The sequence below is a fragment of the Oncorhynchus gorbuscha genome, linkage group LG07 (assembly GCF_021184085.1).
Source record: "Oncorhynchus gorbuscha isolate QuinsamMale2020 ecotype Even-year linkage group LG07, OgorEven_v1.0, whole genome shotgun sequence".
Lineage (NCBI taxonomy): Eukaryota > Metazoa > Chordata > Actinopteri > Salmoniformes > Salmonidae > Oncorhynchus > Oncorhynchus gorbuscha.
This window is the reverse complement of record NC_060179.1, coordinates 41,465,565-41,480,314: the sequence shown is the minus strand read 5'-3', so window position 1 is coordinate 41,480,314 and position 14,750 is coordinate 41,465,565. Positions and strand designations below refer to the sequence as shown.

General features: G+C 45.5%; 1 protein-coding gene across 4 annotated transcripts in view; it reads left to right on the top strand.

The window, feature by feature from the left end:
- The window catches only part of LOC124039863 (rho GTPase-activating protein 44-like), a 117,410-nt gene extending 102,896 nt beyond the window's left edge, over positions 1 to 14,514 (top strand). Inside the window, exons 12-20 of one of the 4 annotated variants that reach the window (XM_046356350.1) lie at positions 2,323 to 2,404; positions 2,568 to 2,648; positions 3,271 to 3,384; positions 3,644 to 3,735; positions 3,998 to 4,178; positions 6,121 to 6,309; positions 10,027 to 10,145; positions 10,325 to 10,696; positions 11,776 to 14,514. In XM_046356350.1, the coding sequence (XP_046212306.1) occupies positions 2,323 to 2,404; positions 2,568 to 2,648; positions 3,271 to 3,384; positions 3,644 to 3,735; positions 3,998 to 4,178; positions 6,121 to 6,309; positions 10,027 to 10,145; positions 10,325 to 10,696; positions 11,776 to 11,930 (1,385 nt within the window). In that variant the 3' untranslated portion in view covers positions 11,931 to 14,514. Of the gene's footprint in view, positions 1 to 2,322; positions 2,405 to 2,567; positions 2,649 to 3,270; positions 3,385 to 3,643; positions 3,736 to 3,997; positions 4,179 to 6,120; positions 6,310 to 8,310; positions 8,675 to 10,026; positions 10,146 to 10,324; positions 10,697 to 10,991; positions 11,044 to 11,775 lie in introns of those variants that run through there. The other 3 variants (XM_046356348.1, XM_046356347.1, XM_046356349.1) reach the window with 3 other exon arrangements.
- The last annotated feature ends 236 nt before the right edge of the window (positions 14,515 to 14,750 follow it).

Sequence of the window (14,750 nt, the reverse complement as noted above, 5' to 3'; positions counted from 1 at the left end):
GTAACATTATATAAGGTAGCATTGTTTAAAGTGGCTAGTGATATATTTACATAATTTCCCATCAATTCCCATTATTAAAGTGGCTGGAGTTGGGTCAGTGTCAATGACAGTGTGTTGGCAGCAGCCACTCAATGTTAGTGGTGGCTGTTTAACAGTCTGATGGCCTTGAGATAGAAGCTGTTTTTCAGTCTTTCGGTCCCAGCTTTGATGCACCTGTACTGACCTCGCCTTCTGGATGATAGTGGGGTGAACAGGCAGTGGCTCGGGTGGTTGATGTCCTTGATGATCTTTATGGCCTTCCTGTAACATCGGGTGGTGTAGGTGTCCTGGAGGGCAGGTAGTTTGCCCCCGGTGATGCGTTGTGCAGACCTCACTAACCTCTGGAGAGCCTTACGGTTGAGGGCGGAGCAGTTGCCGTACCAGGCGGTGATACAGCCCGCCAGGATGCTCTCGATTGTGCATCTGTAGAAGTTTGTGAGTGCTTTTGGTGACAAGCCGGATTTCTTCAGCCTCCTGAGGTTGAAGAGGCGCTGCTGCGCCTTCTTCACGACGCTGTCAGTGTGAGTGGACCAATTCAGTTTGTCTGTGATGTGTATGCCGAGGAACTTAAAACTTGCTACCCTCTCCACTACTGTTCCATCGATGTGGATAGGGGGGTGTTCCCTCTGCTGTTTTCTGAAGTCCACAATCATCTCCTTAGTTTTGTTGACGTTGAGTGTGAGGTTATTTTCCTGACACCACACTCAGAGGGCCCTCACCTCCTCCCTGTAGGCCGTCTCGTCATTGTTGGTAATCAAGCCTACCACTGTTGTGTCGTCCGCAAACTTGATGATTGAGTTGGAGGCGTGCGTGGCCACGCAGTCGTGGGTGAACAGGGAGTACAGGAGAGGGCTCAGAACGCACCCTTGTGGGGCCCCCGTGTTGAGGATCAGCGGGGAGGAGATGTTGTTGCCTACCCTCACCACCTGGGGGCGGCCCGTCAGGAAGTCCAGTACCCAGTTGCACAGGGTGGGGTCGAGACTTGATGACGAGCTTGGAGGGTACTATGGTGTTGAATGCCGAGCTGTAGTCGATGAACAGCATTCTCACATAGGTATTCCTCTTGTCCAGTTGGGTTAGGGCAGTGTGCAGTGTGGTTGAGATTGTATCGTCTGTGGACCTATTTGGGCGGTAAGCAAATTGGAGTGGGTCTAGGGTGTCAGGTAGGGTGGAGGTGATATGGTCCTTGACTAGTCTCTCAAAGCACTTCATGTTGACGGAAGTGAGTGCTACGGGGCGGTAGTCGTTTAGCTCAGTCAAGGTATTGGAGTGGCCATCACAAAACCCTGACCTCAAGCCTATATACAATTTGTGGACAGAACTGAAAATGCGTGTGCGAGCAAGGAGGCCTACAAACCTGACTCAGTTACACCAGCTCTGTCAGGAGGATTGGGCCAAAATTCACCTAATTTATTGTTGAAAGCTTGTGGAAGGCTACCTGAAATGTTTGACCCAAGTTAAACAATTTTAAGGCAATGCTACCAAATACTAATTGAGTGTATGTAAACTTCTGACCCACTGGGAATGTGATGAAAGAAGTAAAAGCTGAAATAAATCATTATCTCTACTATTACTGGTCCTTCTGTAGCTCAGTTGGTAGAGCATGGCGCTTGTAACGCCAGGGTAGTGGGTTCAATCCCCGGGACCACCCATACGTAGAATGTATGTACACATGACTGTAAGTCGCTTTGGATAAAAGCGTCTGCTAAATGGCATATATTATTATTATTATATATTATTATTATTCTGACATTTCACATTCTTCAAATAAAGTGGTGATCTAACTGACCACCACTGAACTGACACCACCACTGACACCACTGAACTGGCCACCACTGAACTGACACAACATTTTTACTATGATTAAATGTCAGGAATTGTGAAAAACTGAGTTTAAATGTATTTGGCAAAGGTGTATATAGTCTTCTGACTTCAACTGTTCACTCTACAGACAGAATGGTGGCACAGCTGTTGTGGTTTCCTCTGTACCGTCAGAATGCAAGGGACATCCTGAAGTCCTGGCCCATCCTTCACATAAAATACATCCCCAGGAGAAAAAGTTGCATTAGAGACCTACAACCCCCCCCCACTTTTCCATCTTTCTGTGTCTGTGTGTTTTATGACGTGTTTCATCCTTTGGCACTGACGTCTTTAGGCCCATTTTACAATTTCTTACTCTCTTACTTCAAGCTCTCCCTCTCATTTTCAAAACACACACCACTCTCATCCTCTCTGTTTATCCATCTAACTTTCACTCACCCTCCTATTGTTTCATCCCAACAGGTGCTTTGAAATCCTACCTACGGGAACTCCCTGAGCCACTGATGACCTTTGAACTTTATGATGAATGGATCCAAGCTTCTAAGTCCGTATCAGTTTGTGATGGTGCCGCCATTAGTTGATGTTTATTCATTGTGTTTGATTCCTACTCTATGCTGCTGATTCTTTATTTACTTGAAAAGTATGAGATCATTGGATGTGGGGTTTCTCTTTCACGCTAAGCTGTTATTTTATGGTTTGTCTGGCAGCATTCAAGACCAGGACAAGAGACTCCAAGCCCTCCTCACAGCCTGCGAGAAGCTACCCCTGGCCAATGGCAACAACTTCAAGTGAGTCGCCCTTATCTGTGTTTCGCTTTTTCTCTGTCCCGCACCCATTTCACTCTCTGGTCTTTCTTGGCACTTGCCTGACCATTAAATTATTTCAGTTTCAATCACCTTTCACTGTTTCTATCCTTCGCTACTCATTTCACATCAGCAGTTGCACTGAACTGGTGAAGAGTTCATCATAGCCTTCAAGCAGCCAGAACTGGGTGTGCTTTCTGTGTTTTTCTGTGTTGGCTGCTTGATCAAGGATAGCATCATGGAATATTGGTTGCAGGAGCTTGACGTATGATCAAAAGGAGTGGGAGTAGAGGGTGTACGGGTGAAACAGAAATCCAAAGGCTGACAGACTCCGGTGCCTGTCAGTGTCATCGTTGAATCTCACTTAATGGGCTTATTTTTTAGGTTGTCTTCTTTTGCGAACACCTGTCAAACCTGCCCTTGTCATAGCCCAATTAAAATGAGCTGCCTGGGGTTCTGTCTGAACAATCAGTTCATCTTAGATGAGCCAGAAAACAACAATCTGTAGGATTCAGAGATTTGTCAGCCAATGCAGTATACAGTACATGAATGATCATGATCGGACAAAAACATAAACGTATTGTTAGTTTAATTGTTTCTTTTTCAGGTATTTAATCAAATTCCTCGCCAAGTTAGATGACTACCAGGATGACAATAAAATGACTCCTGGGAATATTGCAATAGTCTTGGGTCCCAACCTGCTGTGGACAACGCAGGAAGGGTAGGACCTCACCTATCTTTAACACACTATTTAGTCATACCATAGAGACTATACATCAAGTACCTTTTTAAAAATAATTTCCTGGCCATTGATAGTGACTTAAAGAGATAAAACGGTCCAAATGAAATACTACTCATATCTCCAAGGTTCAAGTTAATAATTGCCAGTGCTGAACAATTGCATTGAATTCACTGCCTGGCAATCGCTCTTCGTTAGATTAAACTAACTCCTCCATATCTCTTCCTCTCCATCCATCCAGGAACATTACAGAGATGATGACCACTGTGTCCCTGCAGATTGTAGGCATCATTGAGCCCATCATCCAGCACGCTGACTGGTTCTTCCCTGGAGGTGAGAGAGGACACAGTGTCTGTTCAGCCTCTGTAAACCAGAACTGCCTATCTCATCCATTAGAATGTAATGTCCCTGTATCACCCTCTGTATGTGGGTAAATGGAAACCGGCACCTGCTCGTACATATACAGTATGACAGTCAGTCATCTTAAGGGGCCGTAGGAGACCTATTCACAATTTTAAGAATCAGTTCTTATGACGGGATACATGTTTATTGTCACAAAAGTAATTGCCTCACCTATCGCTTTCCTCTCTCTCAGAGATTGAGTTTAATGTCACAGGAAACTATGGCAGCCCGGTCCACACCAACCACAATGCCAACTACAGCTCCATGCCCTCTCCGGATATGGACCATTCCGATCGCAAGCACAATGACCAGAGCCGACGTCCGCTCAGTGTGGCCACTGACAATATGATGCTAGAGTTCTATAAGAAGGATGGGTAAGAAGATCCGACTCGTGTTGTACCTGTCTTGCCCTACCTTTTCCATCTCTCTTAAATCCCTCTTTCCGAAGTCAACTACCTAAACGCCTGTCTTCCCTTAATGTTCTTGCTGAACATTCTTAACTGGAACATGAACCATTGGACAACAAGGATTACTAGTGGTATTGGTTATTGCTGTAGAGTTCAGAATTAAGGATAGTTGTGTTGACATGTTAATGGGGACAATGGGCCTTTTGAGGTATGGATGAGCTGCTGAAAGCTGATGGCTTGATCGACTAGTGAGAGGTTTGAGTGTTTTGTGAAAGCTATATGCCTTTAGATATAGCATCATGCCACCTTTCCATGTCAATAGTTTTTGTTTCTATAATAATATAACTCTGTACACCCAGTGAAAAGGAGAGCTTAGTAAAGAGTTCAGTCTGGGTGTGAGAGGGGTGGAGAGAATGTCACTAAATTATTCTTCATCTTGGGTGAGAGCGACAGATAGAAATGCACTAAGACAGACAGACAGAACAGGGAGCTCAGAGAAATATGTTGGTCTATGGTGGTGCAGTAAGCAGTCTTGTACTGTACGGAGGATTTGTTTCAAGTCAATCATGTTTTCTCTCTCTCTTTTCAAATGACCTCCCTGTTCAGCAGACGTCTGAGTCCCTCAGCTCATGGGCCACGTAAACCCAGCTAATTAAACTTGGCGAGGACTGTGTTGGGACCAATCAATAGAGCGCTGCTCTCATTAGAAACACACGCCCCTCCAGATAGAGCAGGAAGATCAGGACAAGGAGCATTCGGCCCCCTAGTACAAACTGAGACCAATGAGGAAGTAGCATTCACAGATTTGATGTCCAAATTCAAATCCATACCTCTGTTATGGTTTTATTCATTCTGTGCCTTTCTCTGAAGCACTATGGGAGATGTCATGCCATGTCCTTGACTGATTCTTTGCTTGGTGTGTGAGATTGTCATTGATTCCAAAAATATCTGAATATTACCTAGCCTTTAACCATCAATGGTCGTACATTGTTTTTTAAAGTAAACAAGCACATTGACCACTGCTGCAAGTAACTTCCTGTATGTTGGTGTTATTTTGGGGTATTTATTACATCGGTGGGGAAACGTTGCCCTATTTGGTTAACTGGCTCACTGGTAGGACATGCTTGGAGCTCATTTGGGAAGGAATATCTTCACCCCTCAAATCCCTCACCTCATACTCTCAGCATGACTTCCATCCCGCATAACGTCCTGCAATCCACGCCTGAAGGCTCGACCTGGTGATCCTCCATCTTGGGATCCGAACCCTGACCCGACTGCTCCCCCAGTTGCTTTGAGATACACTACATGTCGTGATGCTTTGAATCAATTAACAGAGGTTCTCATGATCCTTACCTTTTATTGTGATGTTTTTGTCCTTACCAAGCAGCGTTAGGAAAATTCAAAGGTACTGTTACTTACTCTGTTCTTCTCTCTGTTTACTCTTGTCTGAACTGCCTGTGGAAAGAAAGCCTCTCTCTGTCGTCATGTGTCTGTCAGTATTCCAGTATTCCAGTCATGATTATTCTATCGTCCAAATGACACACTTGTAATCCTATAGTTCAGCGTTCCCTACAGAGTGCTGTGTGTACAATGTTATCACACTGTGCGGTTTATTTACTTAAAATGCATCTTTGCAATTGCTGGCATTAGATGTACTCGTCTGATTTGCTTTGACAAGTACTAATGGCAATAACAGGTGCCAACAGTTGTTTGTCACACAGCGACCAACCATACATACACCCACACTGTGACACATTATTACAAATGTCTCCTTTCCCTAGTGCTTCTATGCATATTGTTCGGTAAGGAGTGTCCTGACGATTGTGAGTACTACAGGATGAGTCTCCCTGGGCTTGGCTGACCTCTGACCACTGTATTTGATTGACTGTGTGTCTCTGTCCCACTGCAGCATGGGGGTCAGGGTGATGGACACTTCTTGGGTGTCGCGCAGGGGCTCGTCGTCAGTGCGTAAAACCTCCTCCACACCCCCGAGTATGCAACCCCCCCTCCCTCCCTCAGACGCTCTCATACCTGAGCAGGGGGAAATCTCTGCGTCCCCCTCACCAACACCTCCTCCCGCTGGCAGCGACCGTGCCAGGTAAGGCTGTTGTGCCCCCCCTCTCCAATTTACCCCAATCCTCGCGTCCTGAAACTGACATCGACACGGCGTACATTTTCTGTTTACGTCTTCTAATTCTCTTTCCCATGCATCGTCTTCACCTTTCTGTGAACCAACGCCCAGTTTCATCTCAAACTTGGTTTGACCTTGTGTGATGTTGTTTTCATTGTGGTTGATTGTCCTTGTGTTTGATCTTCAGAGTTTCTAGAGTCCTTTGAAGAAACTTTTGTGCTTGTTTAGTTTCATATACAGGTTGTACCAGAGGGTTGTTTTTCGTTAGAAGGACATAAAGTATTCGTTTTTTAGTTTTTCAGATAGCACTTTTTTTATCCATTACTCATAAAATTGTAACAATGTGAGCAAAGAAAAGGGTCACCTCATCACAGAGGTAGCTTGCCATGTACATGTTTTTCCTTTCTATCTATCAGAACAGTTTTCATTAACACTGATCATGGACTAAAGGAGCCTAACGTTACTCCTTATAGTCCAAGGGCAATTACACTTTTTGCTTAAAGACGATTTGTCTCTGGAAGCCAAAACAGCCAAATACTCCATCTGAACTCGAATCGATTCTCAATTGCGGAACGGTCTTAGAAACATAAATCCCTCTACTTTCATGTCAAATCAAAATAATTTCACAAACGCTAAATACATACTTACTGTTTTAACTGGTTTTAACACAGTTGCAGCTGACAGTATTTTTCAGTGACAACACGTTTGTGGCTTCAGTCTTCCATTTACACACAAGTGTTCGGAGATGCAGATAGCTTATTAGCACACCCCTCTGTCTTTCGTCTGTTTTCCGTAAACAAGCGATGTCACATGGCAAAATATGGCCGTGTGGGAACTCTAAACCTATAAAGGTGTAATTTAACCTTTTGTTTTTTGAAAAACATTTCTTGCTGATATGAAAGATACGTCCTTATGTTTCCTGAACCGTACCACGAGTGATGCGTGTCAACGTTTAGAGCAACCATTGGGGACTCGTAACAAAAATTCCCTGGTCCCAGGTGGCGCAGAAGTCTAAGGCACTTGTGCTTGTGGCGTCACTACAGACCCTAGTTCAATCCCAGGCTGTGTCACACCCGGCCGAGACCGGGAGACCCATGAGGCGGTGCACAATAGGCCCAGCGTCGTCCGGGTTAGGGGAGGGTTTGGCCGGGCCGAGATTTCCTTGTCCCATCGTGCTCTAGCGACTCCTTGTGGCGGGCCGGGCGCCTGCAAGCTGACTTCGTTCGCCAGCTGTATGGTGCTTCCTCCGACACATTGGTGCGGTTGGCTTCTGGGTTAAGCGAGCAGTGTTTCAAGAAGCAGTGCGGCTTGACAGAGTAGTGTTTCGGAGGATGCATTGCTCTCGATCTTCACCTCTCCTGAGTCCATAGGGGAGTTGCAGCGATGGGACAATTGGATTACACAAAATTGTGGAGAAAAAGGGGTAAAAGTATATATAATAATAAAAAATATATATAATAGTAATAATTCCTGTTCAGAAGATACGATCGTCAATAGAAGATACGATCGTCAATAGGCGCTAAGGCAGTTAGCGTCTATGAATGGGGTATGCTCATGTAAGATGAGGGGGGGGGGAATTATTGCATTTGTCAAGCAGTTTTGGGATTTGTGCTGAATGAATATACTGTATGGCATGGCCTGTATTAATGTTTTTCCTTTGCTCTTTTTTTCTTTTCAATTTTTCAATATCCTTAGACCTCTCTCCTCAACCTCTTAATATGTCTCTGTTCAACGTTGGTTGACTAATTCCTTCCCTGATATAAAAACCCGCACTTGTTCTCCTTCACACTTAACTGCACTGGTTATTGAGTGTTCACGAACATGCCAGAATGGCCCACTGGACTTCCTCACATACAGTATAATTTTTTATACAATGCTTTTCGTTCCACAACAAGAACGTGCCAATATTGGCCTCTTCCTGACTCAATTCAATTCCCTGTGAAATCATTTACATTTTTATCATTGCAGCTCCGATGATGCGTCATCCACTTGGTCGGACTCCTGTTATGCCTACCCCTCTCCGGAGGAGGAGAGGCCCCCTCCCCCCTTACCCCTCTTCTTCCTCTTCTTCCTATTGCTACCCACCTCCTCACCATTTCTTCCCCCGAGCACCGCAGTGCGCGCGCCCTGTCGCCCCCGGTCCCGAGTCCGTGCCCCCCGGGCCGTCTCCCCCACCTCCCCCACGCTGGTCTAACTACAGCCCTCACCCACTGCCCCCCTCCTCGTGCCCCTCTCCCTCTCCCTCCCCACAGCAGCTTGATATTAACTCTAACCCCAAGCCCAGCTCCCTGCACCTGCCCAAACAGAATTCCCTGGCCGAAGCTCTGCATGCGTCCCCACCGTCAGAAACTAACGTCTCCCCCCTCTACATCAAAACCCCCCCTCGTGCTAACCCGACACGACCCGTCCCTCGTTCCCCAGACCCCTAACTTTCCCCTGTCCACACCTCTACCGTGGGCCGCCTGTGCCTGTAGCCGAGAGAGAGGAGCCAAGCTGACTGGGTAAATACTATGCCACATCGTCCGGCCACTCCTAGAACCTGGACACAAACTCAGTCTTCGTAACACACACAGGCCTGAGTGGCTCATAATGACAAGATGAGAGAGGGATATTGGGAGACAAACGGGAGAGTGAGAGAGAGGGAGCTGCCTCCAATATGCCAACATCCTGTTTTATACATTTTGTTAATTTTCTCATTCTGTTCTATTGGAGCGTTTTTAGTACCTTATTTTATAGGAGGATGTTGCCAAGCAACAAACGATATTCAAAGCTCTCAGCGATAGCAGAATATAGTGGGTGTTAATGAGTCATTTTAGTGGGCCCAGTTGGCCTTGGATGGTAGTTGGCTAGTTTTGTTTTTGAATAGGAATTGGATTTAGAGTGACTAAGTGAAAAATATGGATGGGCTGGGCATGATTCCTAACCAATCATTGGCTTTACATCAATAAGGAATGCCTCATTGGATAGCTCCACCCCAACTCCAAATTCCTCCAGTCCCGATCACCCATCCTCATCTGCTGTCAATAGGAGGGGGAATTTAGGGCTGGGAGAGCTGTCACTCCCATCCTATTATAAACGGGTTAGGTTTTTTCCTTCAAGCTCTGTACCCATTGGCATTCTGGCTGCATAGTTCCATAAAAGGCAACAAAAATCTATTAAGCCTACAGGCTTGGGCTTGGATTTTTTGGGGTTTATGCTCCACTGCAATATAGCTGGTAGTGCGTATACTTGCAGTAGTGAAAGTGGTCACTCAGATTATTTGACGTTGAACTACAGTGATTTTCATTCCTATGGATGTCATGACATGTGCAGGAATAAGGTCAATATATTCATCCTGAATGGCAATTGTTAGCTACATGGCGTTCACTGCTTACTGACAGGCAGTGAACACGGACACACACAGTCTCACACACACACACACACACACACACACACACACACACACACACACACACACACACACACACACACACACACACACACACACACACACACACACACACACACACACACACACACACACACACACACACACACACACACACACACACACACACACACACACACACACACACACACACACACACACACACACACACACACACACACACACACACACTACCTGAAGGAGATGCTATGAAAAAATGACATATTGTTGTTCATATATCCTTTTCGCCTCCCCAGTATTCTGATGAACAAAGAGCTCTCTCCAGTGATTGGACAGAAGGGCTTCCAGGGAACAGCACCCTCTGGTGGGCCATCACAGCCCTCTTCTGAACATAGCCCTCACACCCTGAGAAGAGGTACCAGTGGAAGGTTGTGTGTGTGTGTCTGTTTGTGCGTGCGGGCGTGCGTATGCATGTTGAGAGAGACTGTGCTATGTACAAAGCAGCCAGAGTGTTTTGTCTTGGCTTGTCACCTCTCAATTACAATCTGTGTTGCTTTTCTCTCACACTTGGCATTCTGTCTGGTCTCTCCACAGCTAAAAAGCTGGCCCCCATTCCACCTAAGTACTACTCTCAGTCTGGGGGAATGTCTGACCAGTCCACGGGTCAGCCCTCTCCAGTCAGCCTGTCCCCCACCCCTCCTAGTACCCCTTCCCCGTATGGCTTTGGATACCCTCAGGGCTACGCCACCATCGGCTCTCCGGGACAGGCCCAGACCGCCACCCTCTCCTCCCCTCCCTCGCTAGCCGGCACCCTCACCAAGGCCAGGCCCACTCCCAAGCCTCCCAGGCAGAGGCCCAGCTTGCCCCCACCGCAGCCCCCCAGCACCCCTGGCTCCAGCCCCCAGCCCCTGGAACACAGTGGTGTCCTGCTGGATGGATTGTCTCCTGGGGAGAGCATGTCCACAGGTAAATGCTTCAATGCAGTTTCTACACACTCGGAGTCCGCTTATACACGCTCATCTCTGGTAAAGGTGGAGCGTCTCACTCTCCAGTGTGCCTGACAGCATTTTAATCATAGAATTAATTTAATAGGATCTCTGTGGTTTTAATGTGGTTTTAATGTGAACTCTTTTCTGTCATTTTTTAAATGACTGATACTTTTTGTGTAAAACTGCTGGGAACAGGTTCAAAGATTCTAATCAATATCTCTTGTTCTTCCATATTTTTCATTATTTTGTCTACTATTATCGTCTGCCCACAGCGGTATGAAGCGAATGGTTCAATATGGGCTAAATGTGAAAGGGCCTTTTAGGGTAAGCAGGAATTCCAGTACTGTACTCACCCTCCCGCCCCTCCAACCAACAAACCGTCCGCCATCCTGGCTCACTGTGGAGCTGCATGGCTCCAGCTCTCTGTATATGCCTGTATACATGACGTCTCATATGTATATATCTATATATCTCTGAATTGTCCAGTCCACCACTAACCAATTTCGTTGCCCTTTGCATGGTGGCTGAGACTGGCGCGATGCATGGCTTGTGGATATGTCTGAAAGACCGTCCACTGACTCCACTTCACACAGAAGATTGACGTCATTTTACTATCCCAAGTAGCTTTCTTTACTGTTCTTCCCCCGAAACCATGCCACATCCCACCGCTGACCCCTTGCTTACACTCTGCAAAGTCACCCCCCCCCCACACACACTTCCTGTTGTCCACTCACTGGTTGTTGTCCATTTCAAGTGTTACACAATGGATGTCATCATTCTCACATGACTGTGAGATAAAAGATAAAGTATTAATGTTTGTGGTGACTGCACTGGACACTGTTGGGGAATTGTTGTTATCCACACCTCGAACAAGTGTTCTTTCTTCACATGAAATTTGCAGTATTACAAACCTACCCCGAGCACCTCCCTGCTGTGTGTAATGCATCATTCAGCATTGACTTAATCATGTCTGGTAACAGACTTATTCTAAGCAACCCTTATTTTCTCTATCTCTTATTTTCTTTCCTCTTCTCATGTTGATCTTTGACCACTCAGACTCTTTCTGCAACCTGGATATCCCCATCATCAACGTGGAACTGGATGGCATCTTCGATGAGCCTAAGATGGTCCCCTACAGGAACTCAGTGGCGGTGGTCCAGCCTACCCCCAAGACAGAGTCAGAGGAAGAGTCTGAGAGCACGATACTATGACATCACGAATTTCCACCCCCAGCCCTACTATTCCAGCCTGTTCCCAGGACCCGTTCTCTGACCTTTGACCCAATGGGACTCACTCCAGACCTCACCTCCACTCATAGAGACCAAACACCGGGTTCAGCCCTGTAAAACAAAGTTAATCTTATAACCTGAAATATATATGAATACAGAAAATACATACAGTATATCCACATCCAGAGAGTTTCTCTCTGAGACTGTGGGGGGAGGAACTTTTGATACACAGAATCGGACACAATGCTTTGTTTTTATGTTGACTGGATTCCTTTGATTCTGTCTGTGGTGCATTCAATTTTAAAAAATTTCTTTTTCAACAATAGTTTATTTTTCTTTCCTTTTGGCTTATTTGAGTCATTTGCAATATTGCCTCTAACTTCACATACAAGACATGAAAACGATTTGCTCGGTGGAATGGATTCTACTCTTGTGAGTGTAGTAGTAAAGGAAAGGGACAGTAGATTTCTGATTTCCTCTCCCTGTCACCAAGTCTATAGCATTCCTTTTGATGCCATCCTAAACCATTCCTCGTACTTTGAGATCACTGGCAACCCCTTGTTTCTTCCTGGCTGAATGTGTGTTTGTGAATTGTGTGATGTGTTTGGAAATGTGCTGCATCATTAAGTGGCGAGTTCTGCCATAGAAAATATATATGGTACTGCAAGACCAGTTTGAGTTTGAATCCCCAATCACACTCTTCAAAGGGAGATTAAGATTGCATTTGGCTGTTAGACGGGAAGTTAAATCTGGGTAATATAGTATTTACTATTTAAAATGACTGTTTATACTGTACATTTCAGAGTATATTATATTAACAGTGATACAAGCGATATTATATGTGTCATATAATATAAGAATACAATCATAGGTATACAGATATAGAATTATAAATACATTATACAGATATTCTATGGTATAGCATGTACTTAATTGTACATTATCATAGGATAGGCTGTAGAGGGAATGGGACATAGAAACATAACAAACAGAATAATTCTATATAAAAGGAATGGAATGCTGAAAAGTGAGTATGAGTGGAATGTGCAGGGTGGGACTATACCTCCTCTCTGCACTCAGCCTCAGCTTCTTTAACGAGCGCCCTGAGAGCCTTATCTGGCAAGAGCCTGTCACTGGGGAGCCTGCTCAGCTGTTTGAAAGCCAATATTGAAAACTTTTTTGTTAAAGCAAGTGTGTATATGAGTCCGGTCCTGTATGTGTGGGTGTTATCCGGAATATAGATACATTTCTTCTGGTGCTAGAATGTGTGTTTATATTCTATCACACAGGGAATAAGAATAGTGTATTCATTGAAAATATATGGCGGTTACTGTTTCAGTCCCCTATACCCCCATCTTTAGTAAGAGGAATCCACCATATAAAGGATTTGATGATGAGGAATGTGATACTTTGTGCTGAAAGTATTTATACCGATGATTACGGTGCAGAGGAGTATGATTGACATCCACAACACATAATAGCAATGTTCCAATCTGATGATCCAGTGATGAGGTTCAAAGATGAGGGACCCGTCCATGACCAACAAAAACCTATGGTCTCCTTAGAAACAAAGGTGAGGGGCCCATCCATGACCAACACAAACCTATGGTCTCCTTAGAAACAAAGGTGAGGGACCCGTCCATGACCAACACAAACCTATGGTCTCCTTAGAAACAAAGGTGAGGGGCCCGTCCATGACCAACACAAACCTATGGTCTCCTTAGAAACAAAGATGAGGGACCCGTCCATGACCAACACAAACCTATGGTCTCCTTAGAAACAAAGGTGAGGGACCCGTCCATGACCAACACAAACCTATGGTCTCCTTAGAAACAAAGATGAGGGACCCGTCCATGACCAACACAAACCTATGGTCTCCTTAGAAACAAAGATGAGGGACCCGTCCATGACCAACACAAACCTATGGTCTCCTTAGAAACAAAGGTGAGGGGCCCGTCCATGACCAACACAAACCTATGGTCTCCTTAGAAACAAAGATGAGGGACCCGTCCATGACCAACACAAACCTATGGTCTCCTTAGAAACAAAGGTGAGGGGCCCGTCCATGACCAACACAAACCTATGGTCTCCTTAGAAACAAAGGTGAGGGGCCCGTCCATGACCAACACAAACCTATGGTCTCCTTAGAAACAATGGTGAGGGACCCGTCCATGACCAACACAAACCTATGGTCTCCTTAGAAACAAAGATGAGGGACCCGTCCAAGACCAACACAAACCTATGGTCTCCTTAGAAACAAAGGTGAGGGGCCCGTCCATGACCAACACAAACCTATGGTCTCCTTAGAAACAAAGGTGAGGGACCCGTCCATGACCAACACAAACCTATGGTCTCCTTAGAAACAAAGATGAGGGGCCCGTCCATGACCAACACAAACCTATGGTCTCCTTAGAAACAAAGGTGAGGGGCCCGTCCATGACCAACACAAACCTATGGTATCAAATCAAATCAAATCACATTTATTTATATAGCCCTTCGTACATCAGCTGATATCTCAAAGTGCTGTACAGAAACCCAGCCTAAAACCCCAAACAGCAAACAATGCAGGTGTAAAAGCACGGTGGCTAGGAAAAACTCCCTAGAAAGGCCAAAACCTAGGAAGAAACCTAGAGAGGAACCGGGCTATGTGGGGTGGCCAGTCCTCTTCTGGCTGTGCCGGGTAGAGATTATAACAGAACATGACCAAGATGTTCAAATGTTCATAAATGACCAGCATGGTCAAATAATAATAAGGCAGAACAGTTGAAACTGGAGCAGCAGCACAGTCAGGTGGACTGGGGA